At 46.0% G+C, this 26,304-nt stretch overlaps 1 protein-coding gene across 1 annotated transcript; it reads left to right on the top strand.

Annotated features, from left to right (window-relative positions):
- Positions 1 to 1,056: 1,056 nt before the first annotated feature.
- LOC125554997 (laccase-15-like) lies at positions 1,057 to 23,315 on the top strand. The gene is made up of 7 exons (XM_048718328.1): positions 1,057 to 1,082; positions 1,177 to 1,348; positions 1,546 to 1,697; positions 21,329 to 21,576; positions 21,650 to 21,769; positions 22,111 to 23,022; positions 23,155 to 23,315. Exons 1-7 carry the CDS (start codon positions 1,057 to 1,059, stop codon positions 23,313 to 23,315), a joined length of 1,791 nt encoding a protein of 596 aa, XP_048574285.1.
- Positions 23,316 to 26,304: the final 2,989 nt, after the last annotated feature.

The raw sequence follows: 26,304 nt of genomic DNA on the forward strand, positions 1-26,304 counted from the left end.
TTGGATATAGGCTGGGGTGCTGCCGCTTTCGGGCGTGGGTCCAACAGGACACGTGTTGCGTGCGCGCGACCGACTTGGAGCTGAGATCGGCAAGCCTATTTCCAACCTTTACTTCATTATTTTTGTAGGTTCAAACCTTTACCTTCAAGTTTTGAATTATTTTTTAAAATAATTTATCACATACGCCATGTGGTAGGAAGAACTTCATGTTTCTTGAATACTTTGGTCATAATGAAACACGCCTATCCATAACAGTATAGCAGTGTATATGGGCTCCCTTAATTTCGTAAAAGCATCCACAACGGAACCCTAAATTTCTCCCTATACGTCTAGATGGAAAGCCCAAATAGTGTTTGGATAGGTGAAAGAAAAGAAAACATCCAGCCGGATCTCTCAAATTATCCTCATATATGTCTGGGTTGTTTACAAAATATTCATATTCAGCCCATATGTGAAGAGGATATGAGCGCGATTGGCATTTTCGGGCAATCCGCCAAATCATATTTGGCCCATCCGAAGCACTTCCCCTCTTTATTTTTTCTTTCTTTTTCATCTTCATCAATCATATGCATGAGACCCCACATATAAGAGGGAATAAAGGATGGTTGTGTCCAGAAACAAATGACAACTTAAAGTGGACACGTGACGTATAGGGTTTCAAATTCTGAATCCACCCGGTGCCAAGCATCTCCTACACGCATCACAAGACACATCACGTGGCATGGTCACTCTCATCACCAAGCAAGAACCAAGGGCCCCACCCCCTGCCCGCCACGTGTAAGGCTGGTTCTAATGAGGAGTAACTTAGACTAGTAACATGCATACTAGCCTATGTTACTGTCTCTATAGTAGAAAGTAACATATATATGTGCTATCATGCGACATTTCATTTGTTAGGTCGTATGCTTATCTTGTCTTGCTATGTGTGATGTTACCCATAATGTGAGTAACATATTATGTTACCACATGCCTCTCTTTTCTTATTAATTACTTATCACATCATCTATTTTATAAGATATATGTGATGTTATTATTTATGTTACTCTAAGCGAGAGAATGGGCGAGACTGTGCTACTTACGTGGTAACGAGGGACTGCGAGAACCATTTCTGGAGACCGCTGACGGATCTGAACGGTACTCAACTACCATTTCCCCAACTCTTCTTCTTCCTTCCAGTTCCCCTTACTACTCAGAAATCCTCGCCTTGCTGCTCTGCAGTCCCAAGACTGCATTGGCTGCTTCCTCGCTGGCAGCCATGGGCACCGTCGGCGTTGCCTTGTTCCTCCCCGTGGCTCTAGCAGCGACCGCGGGCGGTGGCGATGCTGTGATCGTGGAGCACACGTTCGTCGTAAGCGTCCCTGGCTAGCTCCCTCCCTTGTCTTCTACCCCTCCGTCTCATAATATAAGAACATTTTTGACACTACATTAGTATCAAAAATGTTTTTATATTATGGGACGGAGGGAGTAAAAAATTGCTTGTTTAGTTGTTGAACTAGAAACAGGAGGTCTGTTCTTATGATTTGCTGGAATATAATGTATATGTAGGTGAGCCAGATTAAGCTGCGTCGCCTGTGCAACGACACGCTAGTCACCGTGGTCAACGGCCAACTCCCCGGTCCAGCAATTGAGGTCACGGAAGGAGATTCACTGGTTGTTCATGTCATCAACAAGTCGCCCTCTGGGTTAACTATTCATTGGTAATTAATTAGTACCTAATTTTGTGTAGCACTAGTTTATATGCCCTACTTGTTCTATGCATTATGCACGTTGTCCTGCCTGCTACGCTTCAGCTGAGCAAATGATCACAGTATTCTTTGGGAGAGAGAGAGAGCGAGAGTTCTCCTTGGCTCAGAATTTCCTAGTATGAACTTATTTTACCAGCAACAACCTATACTTCCTTCGTTCGAAAATACTTGTCCCAAAAATGTTGTATCTAGACTTAATTTAGTGATAGATACATTCATTTTATTCATTTCTAGAACAAGTATTTCCGGACAAAGAAAGTATAAATGTGCGTGAGAGCTCAGATAACCAAAACACTAACCAAAGATCGTTACACCATTATAACAGACAAACATGGAAATTTTGAGTCATATTTATATGAGGAAAATACATTAGTGGTACATCAGGTTGCACGCAATGACCACTTTGGTGCCTAAAGTAGAAAATACCTGAAACTGGTGCTCAAACATGTCTCCTGATGCACATACGGTGCAAATTCTGTTTGTAGACATAGACCATGCCTGCATGGCATGTCAGCATGGCACCAGGCCCCTATCAGTCACTGAAGCATCACATTTTTGTGAAAACCCCCTAAATCAGTACTAAATTTGGTAAAAAAAAATAACTAGATGATTCCTTCGAAAAAAACCTGAGTGGGCATCAAACCAACAACATCCTACACTACTTCCTACCGCACCAGCCACTAGGCTAGAAAACATTTTGTCTCCATCAAGGATATGCAATACTTACTTACTTAGGGCCTGTTCAGATGTCCTCCAGCTTTACTGGGTCCGGTAATATCGCTTATATTTCCCGATGGCAGCTTCTTCCATGGATTGTGATCGACGCTTGCTCTAGTTTCTCGTACGCGCAAGCAGGCCAACCTACCTCGACGGGCTGAGCCCAGCCGGCTCAACAGTTAAGGTGGCCTTAGGCCCGGCCGGACACACAGGAGTAGAGTGGTTGGGCTTGGCTCGGTTTAGAGGGAAATGTAGCGGTGTCTCCGCGTAGCCTCATCTAGAGAATATAAGGTGTTGGGAGAGGGGGAGAGAAGGCAGCGAACCGGTATGCAGCCCTCGAGTTACTTGGCAGTGGCATTACTTTGTAATTTAGGCCAACTTCTGATTTCCATTTTCCTGAATTGCCAGATGTTGGGGAACGTAGCAGAATTTTAAAATTTTCTACGCATCACCAAGATCAATCTATGGAGTCAACTAGCAATGAGGGCGAGAGGAGTGCATCTACATACCCTTGTAGATCGCGCGCGGAAGCATTCAAGAGAACGGGGTTGATGGAGTCGTACTCGACGTGATCCAAATGACCGATGACCTAGTGCCGAACGGACGGCACCTCCGCGTTCAACACACGTACGGTTGGGAAGACGTCTCCTCCAACTTGATCCAGCAAGGGGGAAGGAGAGGTTGATGAAGATCCAGCAGCACGACGGCGTGGTGGTGGATGCAGCAGGATCCCGGCAGGGCTTCGCCAAGCGCAAGCGGGGAGGAGAGGTGTTACGGAGGGAGAGGGAGGCGCCAAGAGCAAGGGGTGCAGCTGCCCTCCCTCCCCCCCTCTTTATATAGGGGCCCTGGGGGGCGCCGTCCCTAGGAGATGGATCTCCAAGGGGGGCGGTGGCCAAGGGGTGGCTCCCCCCCCAAGCCAAGTGGGGGGCGCCCCCACCCCTAGGGTTTCCCAACCCTAGGCGCAGGGGAGGCCCAAGGGGGGGCGCACCAGCCCACCAGGGGCTGGTTCCCCTCCCACTTCAGCCCATGGGGTCCTCCGGGATAGGTGGCCCCACACGATGGACCCCCGGACCCTTTCGGTGGTCCCGGTACAATACCGGCGACCCCCGAAACCTTCCCGGTGGCCGAAACTGGACTTCCTATATATAAATCTTTACCTCCGACCATTCCGGAACTCCTAGTGACGTCCGGGATCTCATCCGGGACTCCAAACAACTTTCGGGTTACTGCATATTAATATCTCTACAACCCTAGCGTCACCGAACCTTAAGTGTGTAGACCCTACGGGTTCGGGAGACATGCAGACATGACCGAGACGCCTCTCCAGTCAATAACCAACAGCGGGATCTGGATACCCATGTTGGCTCCCACATGCTCCACGATGATCTCATCGGATAAACCACGATGTCGAGAATTCAATCAATCCGTATACAATTCCCTTTGTCAGTCGGTACGTTACTTGCCCGAGACTCGATCGTGGTATCCCAATACCTCGTTCAATCTCGTTACCGGCAAGTCACTTTACTCGTACCGTAATGCATGATCCCGTGATCAACCACTTGGTCACACTGAGATTATTATGATGATGCATTACCGAGTGGGCCCAGAGATACCTCTCCGTCATGCGGAGTGACAAATCCCAGTCTCGATTCGTGCCAACCCAACAGACACTTTCGGAGATACCTGTAGTGTACCTTTATAGTCACCCAGTTACGTTGTGACGTTTGGCACACCCAAAGCACTCCTACGGTATCCGGGAGTTGCACAATCTCATGGTCTAAGGAATGATACTTGACATTCGGAAAAAGCTACAGCAAACGAACTACACGATCTTTGAGCTATGCTTAGGGTTGGGTCTTGTCCATCACATCATTCTCCTAATGATGTGATCCCGTTATCAATGACATCCAATGTCCATAGTCAGGAAACCATGACTATCTTTTGATCAACGAGCTAGTCAACTAGAGGCTCACTAGGGACGTGTTGTGGTCTATGTATTCACACATGTATTATGATTTCTGGATAACACAATTATAGCATGAATAATAGACAATTATCATAAACAAAGAAATATAATAATAACCATTTTATTATTGCCTCTAGGGCATATTTCCAACAGTCTCCCACTTGCACTAGAGTCAATAATCTAGTTACATTGTGATGAATTGAACACCCATGCAGTTCTGGTGTTTATCATGTTTTGCTCTAGGGAGAGGTTTAGTCAAGGGATCTGCCACATTCAGGTCCGTATGTACTTTACAAATCCCTATGTCTCCATTTTGAACACTTTCACGAATGGAGTTGAAGCGACGCTTGATATGCCTGGTCTTCCTGTGAAACCCCTTGGCAAGGGCAATAGCTCCAGTGTTGTCACAGAAGAGGGTCATCAGGCCCGACGCATTGGGTATGACTCCTAGGTCGGTAATGAACTCCTTCACCCAGACTGCTTCTTGTGCTGCCTCCGAGGCTGCCATGTACTCCGCTTCACATGTAGATCCCGCCACAACGCTTTGCTTGCAACTGCACCAGCTTACTGCCCCACCATTCAAAATATACATGTATCCGGTTTGTGACTTAGAGTCATCCAGATCTGTGTCGAAGCTAGTATCGACGTAACCCTTTACGACAAGCTCTTCGTCACCTCCATAAACGAGAAATATATCCTTAATCCTTTTCAGGTACTTCAGGATATTCTTGACCGCTGTCCAGTGTTCCATGTCGGGATTACTTTGGTACCTTCCTACCAAACTTACGACAAGGTTTACATCAGGTCTGGTACACAGCATAGCATACATGATAGACCCTATGGCCGAGGCATAGGGGACGACACTCATCTTTTCTCTATCTTCTGCCGTGGTTGGGCATTGAGCCGTGCTCAATCTCGTACCTTGCAATACAGGCAAGAACCCCTTCTTTGACTGATCCATTTTGAACTTCTTCAATATCTTGTCAAGGTACGTACTCTGTGAAAGACCAATGAGGCATCTCGATCTATCTCTATAGATCTTGATGCCTAATATATAAGCAGCTTCTCCAAGATCCTTCATTGAAAATCACTTGTTCAAGTAGGCCTTTATGCTTTCCAAGAATTCCATATCATTTCCCATCAACAGTATGTCATCCACATACAATATGAGAAATACTACAGAGCTCCCACTCACTTTCTTGTAAATGCAGGCTTCTTCATAAGTCTGCGTAAACCCAAATGCTTTGATCATCTCATCAAAACGAATGTTCCAACTCCGAAATGCTTGCACCAGCCCATAAATCGAGCGTTGGAGCTTGCACACCTTGTCAGCATTCTTAGGATCGACAAAACCTTCCGGCTGCATCATATACAATTCTTCCTTAAGGAAACCATTAAGGAATGCCGTTTTGACGTCCATTTGCCATATCTCATAATCATAGAATGCGGCAATTGCTAACATGATTCGGACGGACTTCAGCTTCGCTACAGGTGAGAAAGTCTCATCGTAGTCAACCCCTTGAACTTGTCAATAACCCTTAGCGGCAAGCCGAGCTTTATAGATGGTCACATTACCATCCGCGTTTGTCTTCTTCTTAAAGATCCATTTATTTTCTATGGCTCGCCATTCATCGGGCAAGTCAGTCAAAGTCCATACTTTGTTTTCGTACATGGATCCTATCTCGGATTTCATGGCTTCCAGCCATTTGTCGGAATTCGGGCCTGCCATCGCTTCTTCATAGTTCGAAGGTTCACCGTTGTCTAACAACATGATTTCCAAGACAGGGTTGCCGTACCACTCTGGTGTGGAACGTGTCCTCGTGGACCTACAAAGTTCAGTAGCAACTTGATCTGAAGTTTCATGATCATCATCATCAACTTCCTCTCTAGTCGGTGCTGGCACCTCAGGAACATTTTCTTGAGCTGCGTCACTTACCGGTTCAAGAGGTAATACTTTATCAAGTTCTACTTTCCTCCCACTTATTTCTTTCGAGAGAAACTCTTTCTCTAGAAAGGACCCATTCTTGGCAACAAAGATCTTGCCTTCAGATCGGAGGTAGAAGGTATACCCAATGGTTTCTTTAGGGTATCCTATGAAGACGCATTTTTTCGATTTGGGTTCGAGCTTTTCAGGTTTAAGTTTCTTGACATAAGCATCGCATCCCCAAACTTTTAGAAACGATAGCTTAGGTTTCTTCCCAAACCATAATTCATACGGTGTCGTCTCAATGGATTTCGACGGAGCCCTATTTAAAGTGAATGCGGCAGTCTCTAAAGCATAGCCCCAAAATGACAGCGGTAGATCGGTAAGAGACATCATAGATCACACCATATCCAATAGAGTGCGATTACGACGTTCGGACACACCAATACGCTGAGGTGTTCCAGGCGGCGTGAGTTGTGAAACTATTCCACATTTTCTTAAGTGTGTGCGAAATTCGTGACTCAAGTATTCTCCCCCATGATCTGATCGTAAGAACTTGATTTTCCTGTCACGTTGATTCTCAACCTCACTCTGAAATTCCTTAAACTTTTCAAAGGTCTCATACTTGTGTTTCATTAAGTAGACATACCCATATCTACTCAAGTCATCAGTGAGGGTGAGAACATAATGATAGCCACCGCGAGCCTCAACACTCATTGGACCGCACACATCAGTATGTATGATTTCCAATAAGTTGGTTGCTCGCTCCATTGTTCCTGAGAACGGAGTCTTGGTCATTTTACCCATGAGGCATGGTTCGCACGTGTCAAATGATTCGTAATCAAGAGACTCCAAAAGTCCATCTGCATGGAGCTTCTTCATGCGTTTGACACCTATGTGATCAAGGCGGCAGTGCCACAAGTATGTGGGACTATCATTGTCAACTTTACATCTTTTGGTATTCACACTATGAATATGTGTAACATTACGCTCGAGATTCATTAAGAATAAACCATTCACCAACGGAGCATGACCATAAAACATATCTCTCATATAAATAGAACAACCATTATTCTCGAATTTAAATGAGTAGCCATCTCAAATTAAACGAGATCCTAATACAATGTTCATGGTCAAAGCTGGCACTAAATAACAATTATTGAGGTTTAAAACTAATCACGTGGGTAAATGTAGAGGCAGCGTGCCGACGGCGATAACATCGACCTTGGAACCATTCCCGACGCGCATCCTCACCTCGTCCTTCGCCAGTCTCCGCTTATTCTGCAGCTCCTGCTTTGAGTTACAAATGTGAGCAACCGCACCGGTATCAAATACCCAGGAGCTACTACGAGTACTGGTAAGGTACACATCAATTACATGTATATCACATATACCTTTAGTGTTGCCGGCCTTCTTGTCCGCTAAGTATTTGGGGCAGTTCCGCTTCCAGTGACCAATTCCCTTGCAATAAACACTCAGTCTCAGGCTTGGGTCCATTCTTTGGCTTCTTCCCGGCAGCTTGCTTACCGGGCGCGGCAACTCCCTTGCCATCCTTCTTGAAGTTCTTCTTACCCTTGCCTTTCTTGAACTTAGTGGTTTTATTCACCATCTTTTTGATTTCCACCTCTGCTGATTTCAGCATTGAATATGCCTCAGGAATGGTCTTTTCCATCCCCTGCATATTGAAGTTCATCACAAAGCTCTTGTAGCTCGGTGGAAGCGACTGAAGGATTCTGTCAATGACCGCGTCATCCGGGAGATTAACTCCCAGCTGAGTCAAGCGGTTATGCAACCCAGACATTTTGAGTATGTGCTCACTGACAGAACTATTTTCCTCCATCTTACAGCTGAAGAACTTGTCGGAGACTTCATATCTCTCGACCCGGGCATGAGCTTGGAAAACCATTTTTAGCTCTTCGAACATCTCATATGCTCCATGTCTCTCAAAACGCTTTTGGAGCCCCGGTTCTAAGTTGTAAAGCATGCCGCACTGAACGAGGGAGTAATCATCAGCACGTGATTGCCAAGCGTTCATAACATCTTGGTTCTCTAGGATGGGTGTGTCACCTAGCGGTGCTTCTAGAACATAATCTTTCTTGGCAGCTATGAGGATGATCCTCAGGTTCCGGACCCAGTCCGTATAGTTGCTGCCATCATCTTTCAGCTTGGTTTTCTCTAGGAACGCGTTGAAGTTGAGGACAACGTGGGCCATTTGATCTACAAGACATATTGTAAAGATTTTAGACTAAGTTCATGATAATTAAGTTCATCTAATCAAATTACGTAATGAACTCCCACTCAGATAGACATCCCTCCCGTCATCTAAGTGAAACATGATCCGAGTTAACTAGGCCGTGTCCGATCATCACGTGAGACGGACTAGTCAACATCGGTGAACATCTTCATGTTGATCGTATCTTCTATACGACTCATGCTCGACCTTTCGGTCTTCCATGTTCCGAGGCCATGTCTGTACATGCTAGGCTCGTCAAGTCAACCTAAGTGTATTGCGTGTGTAAATCTGGCTTACACCCTTGTATTCGAACGTTAGAATCTATCACACCCGATCATCACGTGGTGCTTCGAAACAACGAACCTTCGCAACGTTGCACAGTTAGGGGGAACACTTTCTTGAAATTATTACGAGGGATCATCTTATTTAAGCTACCATCGTTCTAAGCAAATAAGATGTAAAACATGATAAACATCACATGCAATCAAATAGTGACATGATATGGCCAATATCATTTGCTCCTTTTGATCTCCATCTTCGGGGCTCCATGATCATCGTTGTCACCGGCATGACACCATGATCTCCATCATCATGATTTCCACCATCGTGTCTTCTTGAAGTTGTCTCTTCATCTATTACTTCTACTACTATGGCTAACGGTTTAGCAATAAAGTAAAGTAATTACATGACGTTATATGTTGACACGCAGGTCACTAAATAAATAAGACAACTCCTATGGCTCCTGCCGGTTGTCATACTCATCGACATGCAAGTCGTGATTCCTATTACAAGAACATGATCTGTTGGAAATATGCCCTAGAGGCAATATAATAAGTTATTATTATATTTCCTTGTTCATGATAATCGTTTATTATCCATGCTATAATTGTATTGATAGGAAACTCAGATACATGTGTGGATACATAGACAACACCATGTCCCTAGTAAGCCTCTAGTTGACTAGCTCGTTGATCAATAGATGGTTACGGTTTCCTGACCATGGACATTGGATGTCATTGATAACGGGATCACATAATTAGGAGAATGATGTGATGGACAAGACCCAATCCTAAGCCTAGCACAAAGATCGTGTAGTTCGTATGCTAAAGCTTTTCTAATGTCAAGTATCATTTCCTTAGACCATGAGATTGTGCAACTCCCGGATACCGTAGGAGTGCTTTGGGTGTACCAAACGTCACAACGTAACTGGGTGGCTATAAAGGTACACTACGGGTATCTCCAAAAGTGTCTGTTGGGTTGGCACGAATCGAGACTGGGATTTGTCACTCCGTGTGACGGGAGAGGTATCTCTGGGCCCACTCGGTAGGACATCATCATAATGTGCACAATGTGATCAAGGAGTTGATCACGGGATGATGTGTTATGGAACGAGTAAAGAGACTTGCCGGTAACGAGATTGAACAAGGTATCGGGATACCGACGATCGAATCTCGGGCAAGTATCGTACCGATAGACAAAGGGAATTGTATACGGGATTGATTGAATCCTTGACATCGTGGTTCATCCGATGAGATCATCGTGGAACATGTGGGAGCCAACATGGGTATCCAGATCCCGCTGTTGGTTATTGACCGGAGAACGTCTCGGTCATGTCTGCATGGTTCCCGAACCCGTAGGGTCTACACACTTAAGGTTCGATGACGCTAGGGTTATAAAGGAAGCTTGTATGTGGTTACCGAATGTTGTTCGGAGTCCCGGATGAGATCCCGGACGTCACGAGGAGTTCCGGAATGGTCCGGAGGTAAAGATTGATATATTGTACAAAGGGTTTTGGAGTTCGGGAGTGTTCCGGAGGTACCGGGTGATGACCAGCATGACCGAAAGGTGTTTCGGGAGCCCCGGCAAGTGTTGGGGGGCTTCATGGGCCAAGGGAAGGGGGCAAACCAGCCCACTAAGGGGTTGTGCGCCCCCCTCACCTAATCCCACGTGACCAGGGGGTTTGGGGCGCCCCATCTAGGGTTCCCACCTCCTGGCTTGGGGGCCAAGTCACCCAAAGGGGAGATCCCATCTGCCCTGGCCGCCGCCCCCCTAGGGGAAACCCTAGGGCGCCTCCCCTCCCCCTTGCCCCTATATATAGTGGAGGTTTTGGGGTTGCACATGACACAAGATGAGTTCCTCTCCTCTATATGACGCAGCCCTGCATCTCTCCTTCCTCCTCTCCCGCGGTGCTTGGCGAAGCCCTGCAGGATAGCCACGCTCCTCCATCACCACCACGCCGTTGTGCTGCTGCTGGATGGAGACTTCCTCAACCTCTCCCTCTCTCCTTGCTGGATCAAGGTATGGGAGACGTCACCGGGCTGTACGTGTGTTGAACACAGAGGTGCCGTCCGTTCGGCACTAGGATCATCGGTGATTTGAATCACGACGAGTACGACTCCTTCAACCCCGTTCTCTTGAACGCTTCCGCGCGCGATCTACAAGGGTATGTAGATCCACTCCTCCCTCGTTTCTAGATGACTCCATAGATTGATCTTGGTGACACGTAGGAAAATTTTGAATTTCTGCTACGTTCCCCAATAGTGGCATCATGAGCTAGGTCTATTGCGTAGTTACTATGCACGAATAGAACACAAAGTAGTTGTGGGCGTCGATATTGTCAATTATCTTGCCGTTACTAGTCCAATCTTGATTCGGCGGCATTGTGGGATGAAGCGGCCCGGACCAACCTTACACGTACGCTTACGTGAGACCGGTTCCACCGACTGACATGCACTAGTTGCATAAGGTGGCTGGCGGGTGTCTGTCTCTCCCACTTTAGTCGGATCGGATTCGATGAAAAGGGTCCTTATGAAGGGTAAATAGCAATTGGCATATCACGTTGTGGTTTTGCGTAGGTAAGAAACGTTCTTGCTAGAAACCCATAGCAGCCACGTAAAACATGCAAACAACAATTAGAGGACGTCTAACTTGTTTTTGCAGGGTATGCTATGTGATGTGATATGGCCAAAGGATGTGATGAATGATATATGTGATGTATGAGATGATCATGTTCTTGTAATAGGAATCACGACTTGCATGTCGATGAGTATGACAACCGGCAGGAGCCATAGGAGTTGTCTTAATTTATTTATGACCTGCGTGTCAACATAAACGTCATGTAATTACTTTACTTTATTGCTAAAGCGTTAGCCATAGTACTAGAAGTAACAGATGACGTGACAACTTCAAGAAGACACGATGATGGAGATCATGATGATGGAGATCATGGTGTCATGCTGGTGACGATGATGATCATGGAGCCCCGAAGATGGAGATCAAAAGGAGCAATATGATATTGGCCATATCATGTCACTATTTGATTGCATGTGATGTTTATCATGTTTATACATCTTATTTGCTTAGAACGACGGTAGTAAATAAGATGATCCCTCATAATAATTTCAAGAAAGTGTTCCCCCTAACTGTGCACCGTTGCGACAGTTCGTTCGTTTCTAAGCACCACGTGATGATCGGGTGTGATAGATTCCAACGTTCACATACAACGGGTGTAAGAAAAATTTACACATGCAAACACTTAGGTTGAGTTGATGAGCCTAGCATGTACAGACATGGCCTCGGAACATAGAAGACCGAAAGGTCGAACATGAGTCGTATAGAAGATACGATCAACATGAAGATGTTCACCGAGGTTGACTAGTCTGTCTCACGTGATGATCGGACACGGCCTAGTTGACTCAGATCATGTAATCACTTAGATGACTAGAGGGATGTCTATCTGAGTGGGAGTTCATAAGATGAACTTAATTATCCTGAACATAGTCAAAAGGTCTTCGCAAATTATGTCGTAGCTCGCGCTTCAGTTCTACTGTTTAGATATGTTCCTAGAGAAAATTTAGTTGAAAGTTGATAGTAGCAATTATGCGGACTAGGTCCGTAAACTGAGGATAGTCCTCATATGCAGACAGTAGAAGGCTTATGTCTTTAATGCACAGCTCAGTGTGCTGAACCTCGAACGTCGTCTGTGGATGTTTCGAACATCTGACATACACATTTTGATAACTACGTGATAGTTCAGTTAAACGGTTTAGAGTTGAGGCATCGAAGACGGTTTTGAAACGTCGCGGAACCTATGAGATGTTTTGAGGGCTGAAATTGGAATTTCAGGCTCGTGCCCACGTCAAGAGGTATAAGACCTCCAAAGATTTTCTTAGCCTGCAAACTTAGGAGAAAAGCTCAATTGTTGAGCTTGTGCTCAGATTGTCTGAGTACAACAATCATTTGAATCGAGTGGGAGTTGATCTTCCAGATGAGATAGTGATGTTTCTCCGAAGTCATTACCACCAAGCTGCTAGAGCTTCGTGATGAACTATAATATATCAGGGACATATATGATGATCCTTGAGACATTCACGATGTTTGACACCACAAAAGTAGAAATCAAGAAGGAGCATCAATTGTTGATGGTTGGTGAAACCACTAGTTTCAAGAAGGGCAAGGGCAAGAAGGGATACTTCATGAAACGGCAAATCAGCTGCTGCTCTAATGAAGAAACCCAAAGTTGAACCCAAACCCGAGACTAAGTGCTTCTGTAATAAGGGGAACAGCCACTGGAGTAGAATTACCCTAGATACTTGGTAGATTAGAAGGCTGGCAAGGTCGATAGAAGTATATTGGATATACATTGTGTTGATGTGTACTTTACTAGTACTCCTAGTAGCACCAGGGTATTAGATACCGGTTCGGTTGCTAAGTGTTAGTAACTCGAAACAAAAGGCTACGGAATAAACGGAGACTAGCTAAAGGTGAGATGACGATATGTGTTGGAAGTATTTCCAAGGTTGATCAAATATCGTACGCTCCCTCTACCATCGAGATTGGTGTTTGCGTTGAGCATAGACATGATTGGATTATGTCTATCGCAATACGGTTATTCATTTAAGGAGAATAATGGTTACTCTGTTTATTTGAATAATACCTTCAATGGTCTTACACCTAAAATAAATGGTTTATTGAATCTCGATCGTAGTGATACACATGTTCATGCCAAAAGATATAAGATAGTAATGATAGTACCACCTACTTGTGGCAATGCCACGTAAGTCATATCGGTATAAAACGCATGAAGAAGCTCCATGTTGATGGATCTTTGGGCTCACTCGTTTTTGAAAGGATTGAGACATGCGAACCGTGTTTGTTGGTAGATATGCATGAAGAAACTCTATACAGATGGATTGTTTGGACTCACTTGATTTTTGAATCACTTGAGACATGCAAATCATACCACATGGGCAAGATGACTGAAAGCCTCGTTTTCAGTAAAATGGAACTAGAAAGCAACTTGTTGGAAGTAATACATTTTGATGTGTGCAGTCCAATGAGTGCTGAGGCATGTAGTGGATATCGTTATGTTCTTACTTCACAGATGATTTGAGTAGATGTTGAGTATATTTACTTGATGAATCACGAGTCTGAATTATTGAAAGGTTCAAGTAATTTCAGTGTGAAGTTGAAAGATCGTCGTGACAAGAGGATAAAAGATCTATGATATGATCATAGAGATGAATATCTGAATTACGAGTTTGGCACAGAATTAAGACATTGTGGAAATTGTTTCACAACTAATACAGCCTGGAACACCATAGTGTGATGGTGTGTCCGAACATCATAACTGCACCCTATTGGATATGATGCATACCATGATGTCTCTTATCGAATTACCACGATAGTTTATGGGTTAGGCATTAGAGACAACCACATTCACTTTAAATAGGGCACCACGTAATTCCGATGAGATGACATCGTATGAACTATGGTTTAGAGAAACCTAAGCTGTCATTTCTTAAAAGTTTGGGGCTGCGACGCTTATGTGAAAAAGTTTTAGGCTGATAGGCTCGAACCCAAAGCAGATAAATGCATCTTCATAGGACACCCAAAAACAGTTGGGTATACCTCCTGTCTCAGATCCAAAAGCAATAAGGGATTGTTTCTATAATCGGGTCCTTTCTCGAGGAAAAGTTTCTCTCGAAAGAATTGAGTGGGAGGATGGTGGAGACTTGATAAGGTTGTTGAACCGTTTCTTCAACTAGTGTGTGGCAGGGCACAGGAAGTTGTTCCTGTGGCACCTACACCAATTGAAGTGGAAGCTTATGATCAAGTCACTAACAAACCTCGTGGGATGACAAGGATGCATACTTCAGAGTGGTACGTAATCCTGTCTTGGAAGTCATGTTGCTAGACAACAATGAACCTACGAGCTATGGAGAAGCGATGGTGGGCCCGGATTCCGATAAATGGCTCGAGGCCATAAAATCTGAGAGAGGATCCATGTATGAAAACAAAGTGTAGACTTTGGCAGAATGGCTCGATGGTCGTAAGGCTGTTGAGTATAGATGGATTTTAAAAGGAAGACGGACAATGATGGTAAGCATCACCATTAAGAAAGCTCGACTTGTCGTTAAGATGTTTTCCGACAAGTTCAAGGAGTTGACTACGATGAGACTTTCTCACTCGTAGCGATGCTAAAGAGTCTGTTGGAATTATATTAGCAATTACTGCATTATTTATGAAATCTTGCAGATAGGATGTCAAAACATTGTTTCCTCGACGATTTTTGAGGAAAGGTTGTATGTGATACAACCGGAAGGTTTTGTCAATCCTGAAAGATGCTAATAAGTATGCAAAGCTCCAGCAATCCTTCTAAGGACTGGAGTGAGCATCTCGGAGTTGGAATGTATGCTTTGATCAAAGATTTTGGGTTTATACAAAGTTTATGAGAAACTTGTATTTCCAAAGAAGTGAGTGGGAGCACTATAGAATTTCTGATGAGTATATGTTGTTGACATATTGTTGATCGGAAATGATGTAGAATTTCTGGAAAGCATGTAGGGTTATTTGAAAGTGTTTTTCAATGGAAAGCCTGGATTAAGCTACTTGAACATTGAGCATCAAGATCTATAAGGATAGATCAAAACGCTTAATGGTACTTTCAAATGAGCACATACCTTGACATGATCTTGAAGGTGTTCAAGATGGATCAGTCAACGAAGGAGTTCTTGCCTGAGTTGTAAGGTATGAAGTTAAGACTTAAAGCTCGACCACGGCAGAATAGAGAGAAAGGACGAAGGTCGTCCCCTATGCTTTTGACGTAGGCTCTACAGTATGCTATGCTGTGTACCGCACCTGAAGTGTGCCTAGCCATGAGTCAGTCAAGGGGTACAAGAGTGATCCAAGTATGGATCACAGGACAGCGGTCAAAGTTATCCTTAGTAACTAGTGGACTAAGGAATTTTCTCGATTATGGAGGTGGTAAAAGAGTTCGTCGTAAAGGGTTACGTCGATGCAAGCTTAACACCTATCCGGATAGCTCTGAGTAGAGATACCGGATACGTATAATGGAGCAACAATTTAGAATAGCTCCAAGTAGAACAGTTATTTGAAATAGCTCCAAATATAGCGTAGAGATTTGTGAAGTACATACGGATCTGAATGTTGCAGACCCGTTGACTAAAACCTCTCTCACAAGCAACATGATAAAACCCAGAACTCATTGAGTGTTAATCACATAGTGATGTGAACTAGATTATTGACTCTAGTAAACTCTTTGGATGTTGGTCACATGGCGATGTGATCTGTGAGTGTTAATCACATGGCGATGTGAACTAGATTATTGACTCTAGTGCAAGTGGGAGACTCTGTTGGAAATATGCCCTAGAGGCAATAATAAATAAGTTATTATTATATTTCCTTGTTCATGATAATCGTTTATTATCCATGCTATAATTGTATTGATAGGAAACTCAGATACATGTGTGGATACATAGACAACACCATGTCCCTAGTAAGCCTCTAGTTGACTAGCTCGTTGATCAATAGATGGTTACGGTTTCCTGACCATGAACATTGGATGTCGTTGATAACGGGATCACATCATTAGGAGAATGATGTGATGGACAAGACCCAATCCTAAGCAAGCACAGATCGTGTAGTTCGTATGCTAAAGCTTTTCTAATGTCAAGTATCATTTCCTTAGACCATGAGATTGTGCAACTCCCGGATACCGTAGAGTGCTTTGGGTGTGCCAAACGTCACAACGTAACTGGGTGGGTGGCTATAAAGGTGCACTACGGGTATCTCCGAAAGTGTCTGTTGGGTTGGCACGAATCGAGACTGGGATTTGTCACTCCGTGTGACGGAGAGGTATCTCTGGGCCCACTCGGTAGGACATCATCATAATGTGCACAATGTGATCAAGGAGTTGATCACGGGATGATGTGTTACGGAACGAGTAAAGAGACTTGCCGGTAACGAGATTGAACAAGGTATCGGGATACCGACGATCGAATCTCGGGCAAGTATCGTACCGATAGACAAAGGGAATTGTATACGGGATTGATTAAGTCCTTGACATCGTGGTTCATCCGATGAGATCATCGTGGAACATGTGGGAGCCAACATGGGTATCCAGATCCCGCTGTTGGTTATTGACCGGAGAACGTCTCGGTCATGTCTGCATGGTTCCCGAACCCGTAGGGTCTACACACTTAAGGTTCGATGACGCTAGGGTTATAAAGGAAGCTTGTATGTGGTTACCGAATGTTGTTCAGAGTCCCAGATGAGATCCCGGACATCACGAGGAGTTCCGGAATGGTCCGGAGGTAAAGATTGATATATTGGACGAAGGGTTTTGGAGTCCGGGAGTGTTCCGGAGGTACCGGGTGATGACCAGCATGACCGAAAGGTGTTTCGGGAGCCCCGGCAAGTGTTGGGGGGCTTCATGGGCCAAGGGAAGGGGGCAAACCAGCCCACTAAGGGGTTGTGCGCCCCCTCACCTAATCCCACGTGACCAGGGGGTTTGGGGCGCCCGATCTAGGGTTCCCACCTCCTGGCTTGGGGGCCAAGTCACCCAAAGGGGAGATCCCATCTGCCCTGGCCGCCCCCCCTAGGGGAAACCCTAGGGCGCCTCCCCTCCCCCTTGCCCCTATACAGAGTGGAGGTTTTGGGGCTGCACATGACACAAGATGAGTTCCTCTCCTCTATATGACGCAACCCTGCATCTCTCCTTCCTCCTCTCCCACGGTGCTTGGCGAAGCCCTGCGGGATAGCCACGCTCCTCCATCACCACCACGCCGTTGTGCTGCTGCTGGATGGAGACTTCCTCAACCTCTCCCTCTCTCCTTGCTGGATCAAGGTATGGGAGACGTCACCAGGCTGTACGTGTGTTGAACACGGAGGTGCCGTCCGTTCGGCACTAGGATCATCGGTGATTTGAATCACAACGAGTACGACTCCTTCAACCCCGTTCTCTTGAACGCTTCCGCGCGCGATCTACAAGGGTATGTAGATCCACTCCTCCCTCGTTGCTAGATGACTCCATAGATTGATCTTGGTGATACGTAGGAAAATTTTGAATTTCTGCTACGTTCCCCAACATGATCATCTCATACATCACATATATCATTCATCACATCCTTTGGCCATATCACATCACAAAACACTTGCTGCAAAAACAAGTTAGACGTCCTCTAATTGTTGTTGCAAGTTTTTACGTGGCTGCTATAGGTTTCTAGCAAGAACGTTTCTTACCTACGCCAAAACCACAACGTGAATTACCAATTTCTATTTACCCTTCATAAGGACCCTATTCATCGAATCCGATCCGACTAAAGTGGGAGAGACAGACACCCGCCAGCCACCTTATGCAACTAGTGCATGTCAGTCGGTGGAACCAGTCTCACGTAAGCGTACGTATAAGGTCGGTCCGGGCCGCTTCATCCCACAATGCCGCCGAATCAAGATAAGACTAGTAACGGCAAGATAATTGACAATATCGATGCCCACAACTGCTTTGTGTTCTACTCGTGCATAGAAACTACGATAGACCTAGCTCATGATGCCACTGTTGGGGAACGTAGCAGAATTTTAAAATTTTCTACGCATCACCAAGATCAATCTATGGAGTCATCTAGCAACGAGGGAGAGAGGAGTGCATCTACATACCCTTGTAGATCGCGCGCGGAAGCGTTCAAGAGAACGGTGTTGATGGAGTCGTACTCGACGTGATCCAAATCACCGATGACCTAGTGCCGAACGGATGGCACCTCCGCGTTCAACACACGTACGGTTGGGAAGACGTCTCCTTCAACTTGATCCAGCAAGGGGGAAGGAGAGGTTGATGAAGATCCAGCAGCACGACGGCGTGGTGGTGGATGCAGCAGGATCCCGGCAGGGCTTCGCCAAGCGCAAGCGGGGAGGAGAGGTGTTACGGATGGAGAGGGAGGCGCCAAGAGGAAGGGGTGCGGCTGCCCTCCCCCCTCTTTATATAGGGGCCTTGGGGGGCGCCGGCCCTAGGAGATGGATCTCCAAGGGGGGCGCCGGCCAAGGGGTGGCTTCCCCCCCAAGCCAAGTGGGGGGCACCCCCACCCCTAGGGTTTCCCAACCCTAGGCGCAGGGGAGGCCCAAGGGGGGCGCACCAGCCCCCCAGGGGCTGGTTCCCCCCCCCCCACTTCAGCCCATGGGACCCTCCGGGATAGGTGGCCCCACCCGGTGGACCCTCGGGACCCTTCCGGTGGTCCCGGTACAATACCGGCGACCCCCGAAACCTTCCCGATGGCCGAAAATGGACTTCCTATATATAAATATTTACCTCCGGACCATTCCGGAACTCCTCGTGACGTCCGGGATCTCATCTGGGACTCCGAACAACTTTCGGGTTACTGCATACTAATATCTCTACAACCCTAGCGTCACCGAACCTTAAGTGTGTAGACCCTACGGGTTCGGGAGACATGCAGACATGACCGAGACGCCTCTCCGGTCAATAACCAACAGCGGGATCTGGATACCCATGTTGGCTCCCACATGCTCCACGATGATCTCATCGGATGAACCACGATGTCGAGGATTCAATCAATCCGTATACAATTCCCTTTGTCAGTCGGTACGTTACTTGCCCGAGACTCGATCACCGGTATCCCAATACCTCGTTCAATCTCGTTACCGGCAAGTCACTTCACTCGTACCATAATGCATGATCCCGTGATCAACCACTTGGTCACATTGAGCTCATTATGATGATGCATTACCGAGTGGGCCCAGAGATACCTCTCCGTCATGCGGAGTGACAAATCCCAGTCTCGATTCGTGCCAACCCAACAGACACTTTCGGAGATACCTGTAGTGTACGTTTATAGTCACCCAGTTACGTTGTGACGTTTGGCACACCCAAAGCACTCCTACGGTATCCGGGAGTTGCACAATCTCATGGTCTAAGGAATGATACTTGACATTCGGAAAAAGCTACAGCAAACGAACTACACGATCTTTGAGCTATGCTTAGGATTGGGTCTTGTCCATCACATCATTCTCCTAATGATGTGATCCCGTTATCAATGACATCCAATGTCCATAGTAGGAAACCATGACTATCTTTTGATCAACGAGCTAGTCAACTAGAGGCTCACTAGGGACGTGTTGTGGTCTATGTATTCACACATGTATTACGATTTCCGGATAACACAATTATAGCATGAATAATAGACAATTATCATGAACAAAGAAATATAATAATAATCATTTTATTATTGCCTCTAGGGCATATTTCCAACACCAGAAATGCCACTCCAGCTTTATACACGTACGTGGACTCTCCTCCGATTTGGGAAGCTAGCTTCCTTGAGCCGAACTGTTAGGCCCAGCTCCAATGAAGATTTAGCGGATCTACTCCCTCCGTTCCGAATTACTTGTTTTAGATTTGTCTAGATACGGATGTATCTAGACTCATTTTAGTGTTAGATACCTCTGTATCTAGACAAATCTAAGACAAGTAATTTGGAACTGAGGGAGTAGAAGCTAACCAACTACCAAACAGGCCATTAATCACTTATAATGGACCACCCTTGTGGAGCATAAATGGGCCATAGTTAGTGCGGCCCAATTTTGATATGTTAGATATTTTCTCTTTTTAAGAAATTTGTAAAAGCCACTCGAAAAAACACAAATTTGTAAAAATTATGTACATTATTATCATAGTTAGAAAAGAATCAGGCATTCTTTTAGAAAATATTTATATAACTACAATAATATACTTCCTCCGTTCCCAAATACTCCCTCCGTCCGGAATTACTTGTCATCAAAATGGATGGGTCTAGAACTAAAATACATGTAGATACATCCATTTCAATGACAAGTATTTTCGGACGGAGGGAGTACAAGTCTTTTCAGAGATTTCAACAAGTGACTATATTCGGAGCGAAATTAGTGAATCTACACTTCAAAATATGTCTACATAGATCTATATGTTGTAGTCCATTTAAAATGTCTAAAAGGACTTATATTTAGGAACGGAGGGAGTATATAATTTCAGGAACTACTATCCGAGCACGCAAGGCTCGTATTTTTTTTCATGTACCACTAGTGTATTTGCCTCTATTCTTATATATGCATGTACAAAAAGTGTCAGATATAGATTTAATTCTTATAGATCTTCACATGGTACATCAGATTATAGCTGTCATGTATTTGAAAACTGTGAGATACTGAACATCAAAAAAAGTAATGGATTTCACTCACCAAATAATCACAACAAATACTACATTATCTACATAATTTTTCTGTTGAGTCAAGTACTCCTTGCGATGGCAAATTTGCGCATGTGTATATGAACCCAGTCATAAGATTAGTATTTTTTGTGTCGTAAGATCGCTATATACTCCTTTAATCTCACTGTAAAAACACACGCAGTTGAGTGTAACGATTAACGAAGCACAATTGATCTATGTATGCAGGCACGGAGTGAAGCAGCAGCTGAATTGCTGGGCTGATGGAGCAGGGATGATAACGCAATGCCCAATCCAACCAAACAAGAATTTCACGTATCGATTCAACGTCAAGGGCCAGGAGGGCACGTTGTGGTGGCATGCTCACGTCGGCTGCCTCCGTGCAACCATTCATGGTGCACTGCTCATCCGGCCAAGATCCGGGCCCAATTCTTACCCATTTCCTAGACCTAACAAAGAGATCCCCATCGTTATAGGTTTGTATGTGCGGATTTATATCGACACAGACTGCTGAGTTAGGCCAATTAAAACTTTCTAAACTGTATGCAGGTGAATGGTTGGGAATGGATCCTATTGAGTTGGAAACGAGAATTCAGAGAAGTATTTTAAGTGATGAGCCCCTTTCAGCTACAATCAATGGAAAGCTTGGGGACGCCAATAACTGTTCAGGTAATTACCATCACTGTTACTCAAGTGTTAAACACAAACTAGGAAAGAATATGTACTATAAAATGGGACTACTATCAGCAAACTGAAAACCCTCTTGCAAATTTACATAGAAACTAAATGGTAGATTTCAAATAGCAGCAATATGAATAGCAGTTTTGATCTGGCATTGATGCATCTAGTTCTATTTAATTTTCGCGACCATATTATAAGAAGATGTTGCTGTTTGTTTTTGTAGACAGGCTGCTAGACAAATTAGCACTCCTTATTCTAGTACAAGCAAACTTATTCATATACAATATGCAATCAAAAGTTCTAATGTAGAATCTTGGTTCAATGTGTAGGGGTCATCGAAGACAACTACATTCTAAATGTCGAGCAGGGCAAGACATATCTCTTACGGATAGTAAACGCTGCGCTCCACTCAGAGTACTACGTGAAAATCGCTGGGCATACCTTCACAGTGGTCGCCGCTGATGCCAATTATGTGAAACCATACAACACAGATACAATTGCAATCGCGCCAGGTGAGACGGTGGACGCTCTGCTAGTTGCCGACGCATCACCTGGCAGGTACTACATTGTGGCCAACAGCAAGTCAATGAAAGTGAAAACAAGAGGGATTGTGCACTACAATCCAAGCAAAAGATATGATGATACTCCAGTAATGGCGCCTGACATGCCCGGTAAAAATGACGCAGTCGCATCCTTCTACTTCCATGGCAACTTGACCAGTCTGCCTCACCCGCTTGCGCACCCAGTGCCAGCAAACGTCGACGAGCAACTATTCATGGCCATTGACACGACACACATGTGCAGAGAAGGTGGATCAGTCTGTGGTTTGGTGTCCCGTATGAACAACATCTCGTTCCAGCTTCCCTCCAGGACACCATTGCTCAAAGCACACTACTACCACAATGTGAGCAGCAGCGTAAGCACGCTGCAAGAGTTCCCAAGCAGCATACCACCTGGGTTAGTGTACGACGAGGGCCAGACGTCGAAGGCGACGTCCGTGAGGAGGCTGCGGTACAACACCACAGTGGAGATTGTGTTCCGGTGTCCTCCGGTGATGTACAGCTACTCTAACCCTATGCACCTCCACGGACACGACTTCTTTGTTCTCGCACAGGGGCATGGGAAATACGACGCGCAAAAGGATGTGCAGACATACAATTTGGTGGATCCACCCGTGAGGAACACAATCCTTGTCCCGGTAGTGGGGTGGACTGCTATCCGATTCGTGGCAAGTAATCCTGGTACGTGCTAATGTATATGTTGCATTGCATATGTACCGCAAACCCATTAATACCTAATATGAAATCTATCTAGTTATACATGAAAGTTTATATATAATGCGGATTGCAACTGAAAATTTGACATTCAAACAGGGGTGTGGTTCTTGCATTGCCATTATGAAAAGCACGCATCATCAGGCATGGCAATGGCATTCATGGTGGAGAACGGGCCGACATTGGACTCGACTCTTCCACCACCTCCAAGCGATTATCCAAGCTGTGATGACCAAAACAGTGGTCTGGCATTTGACTAATGCAAATTGGTGAACTTAAAGTTTGAACAAATTATATCAGCTTTGTGTGATGATATGGTTAATAAATATTTCATTATGAAAATAAATGTTTTGTTAGCAATAATCACGACGTGCATGTATTATAGGAGCTATCCGAGTCGAACCAGAAGTCTTCACCGAATAGGACTCTTAGTTATCTAGCTTTACGCCTATGTATGCATGTGTACCCCTTACTTATGATACCAACACCATGATATCAATATAAAGAAAATCATCGGGCATGGTACCGTGGCCATCAACTAGTTCTTGCATGCTTCTTGCATGTTGTTCTCGTTAGAATCAACCAGCCCCAAGGCGAAGCTAGCTTTGTACGTGGGTGTCTTGGTCACAAGCTAAGAGCATCTCCAACAGGCGCGCTAAACAGGCGCCGCGCCGCAAAATTCCCCGTTTTAGCGCGCGCGCAACCCGGCGGATGGCTCCAGCGGACGCGCAATAACCGCGCGTGCGGTATAAGCAGTTGGGCGCGCGCGTGGATGCGGTTCATCGCGCGGTGTATTTGCGGCGCCCGCTTCCACGCGCGGCACACTCGACGCTCGCGCTGCGCGCTCTTCTTCTCCCCCTTCAAAGCCCCGCGCGCGCCGGCGCCGGCGACCCGCACCCATGGACGCACGCGCCGGCACCCCGCTCACCCCGTCCTATAGCCGCGACCCCGCCGCCGCCGCCACAAACCCTAGCCCGGGTGGCGTTGGCCTCGCCGCCGCCGGAGCTCCTCCGACGAGCGGCCTCGCGCGCGGCCTCTTCATACTGCCGCGGATGACCTCGGCGGCGGGTGGCGTCGCGCCGGCGCCGGCCCGAGCCGCCGCCCCCTCCTCCTCAAAGCTCCCCAATGCGGCGCGGCCAAAGAAGGGCAAGACATCGGCGAAGAAAAACAAGGCGGCGGACGGCTCCGGCACCTCCAAGGCGAAGAGGAAGAAGCTTGCGGGGCGTGCGACGGGCGCGGCGGCTGCCGAAGCGCCGGCAAGCTCACTCGTTGAGCCGGCGGCCGGCGCGCACAACATGTTCGACGAAATGCCTCCAAGGTAAAAAAAATTCTAACTTTTCATTTTTTTGTTATTTTTTGAATGCATTCGTCACATATAGATAGCTTATTTGCATTGTGCAAAAAAAAATTGTAGTCTCAATGATGATGCATACATGTCAACGATGGGTGTTGGCTCCAACAATTCGCATTGGTCTCAAACCAATGACATGCATTTTGAAGACCATGATTTCGAGGTGGACGAGGAGGGTGAGGGCATTGTCGACGCACCGAAAGGAAGAGCGGGCAATTACACCAACACCGATGACATCTTACTATGCAATACTTGGTTGCAAGTGTCGAGGGATCCATCCGTTGGAGGCGATCAAAGTAGAGATGCTTATTGGAACCGGATGAAGGAACACTTTGATGCTCGCAACGTGAGTGGAATTGACCACTCCAACCGATCACTTAGGTCCCGATGGTCGACAATCAACTCGGATTGTCAAAGGTGGGCGGCTTGTCAAATGGCGGTTGACAAGTTGAATCCAAGTGGCACAAATGAGGACAATAGAGTAAGTGCCATTTCATCTTACATGTTGGTGCTAAACTTTCTTTGTTTTGCTTGTTGTTGGTGCTAACTTGCTTTGTTTTCATGTAGTTCAACATTGCGCAAAACTTGTTCAAAGAAGAGGAGAGGAAAACCAAGAAGGGGAAGATCAAGAAAGGAAGGGTCTTTACTTTGCCTCATTGCTATGATGTGTTGAAGGATGATGAGAAATGGAAGAAGCGTGAAGATTTGGAAGATTTGCATTTGAGCGACAAACGGAAGCGAACAATTAAGTTGGATGATGATGAGGAGGAGGATGATGCATCAAGTGATGACGGCAAGAGAAGCCCTACACCCAACTCGGTTTCATACTCGAAGCCAAAGCGACCGGATGGGTGCAAGAAAGACCAAACACAAAAGAAGAAGAGGAAAGGAGATGATGAGCTCAAAAATGCTATGGAATCTATTATGAAGGCAAGAAAAGAAGCCAACGAGGTGAGGAAAATGGCAAGGACCCAAGATGCCGCGGCCGAGGAGAGGAGGTTGGCGGCCGAGGAGAGGAGGTGGCTTTGGAGGAGAGGAAGGTGAGCAATGAGGAGCGAACTAGATTGTTGAAATGGGAGAAGCACTTGTTCTTCTTGGGCACAACTAACCTCAATGCGGCGCAAAAGGAGTATGTCAATCTTGGCCAACAAGAAGTCTTGATCCAAAAAAGAGCCATGGTTCCTGCAATGGGTGGCGGTGGCCTCGGCGCCATGGGTGCCATGGGTGGCTTCGGAGGTACCGTGGGCGGTTTAGGTGCAATGGGAGGCATGGCTGGCTTTGGAGCACCCCCGACGCTATGGCCACGATGGGAGGCATGAGTTTTGCTTCTCTCATGGGAGGCATGGGTGCACCTCCGGCCGTCATGGGCGGAATGTCTTTCGATGAGCCTCCTCGCACATATTCTCATGAAGATGCCGTTGAAAATCTTGCCAACACCGTCGGAGCTTCACGTGATGCGGTGCGCGATGAGGAGAGGGAGGAAGATTCATCTTCGGAGGCGGAAGAATCGTCTTCCAAAGATGAGGACGAGGACGAAGACGAGGACGAGGAATGATGTGTCTTTCCTTTGTGTATTGAACTTGATTTGCATTTTGAACTTGGTTGGATGAACTTGTGGGCATGATTTTAAACTTGTGGACATGAATTTCACCAACTTGTTTATGTGAAATTTTTATTGTGTTAAAAATGTTCATCATTTTATGTTGAAAAATGCCATATGCAATGCACCGGCGGGTCGCGCGCGCTGCATTTTGGCGCGCTCCTGGAGCGACGCGCGCGCTGCATTTTAGCGCGGCCGCTGGAATCAGCGCTGCACGCCGCGCCAAACCAGCTGATGCGCGCGCGGCATATGTGTTTTTTGCGCGCGGCGCGACCGGCGCCTGTTGGAGATGCTCTGA

This window comes from Triticum urartu, chromosome 4 (assembly GCF_003073215.2).
Source record: "Triticum urartu cultivar G1812 chromosome 4, Tu2.1, whole genome shotgun sequence".
Lineage (NCBI taxonomy): Eukaryota > Viridiplantae > Streptophyta > Magnoliopsida > Poales > Poaceae > Triticum > Triticum urartu.

Excerpts from the sequence above, each read along its gene's own strand:
- LOC125554997 (XM_048718328.1), top strand. The coding sequence starts at position 1,057 with ATGGGCGAGACTGTGCTACTTACGTG. Across the intron at positions 1,698-21,328 it reads TCTGGGTTAACTATTCATTG|GCACGGAGTGAAGCAGCAGC; the intron begins GTAATTAATTAG and ends CTATGTATGCAG. Across the intron at positions 21,770-22,110 it reads GGACGCCAATAACTGTTCAG|GGGTCATCGAAGACAACTAC; the intron begins GTAATTACCATC and ends TTCAATGTGTAG.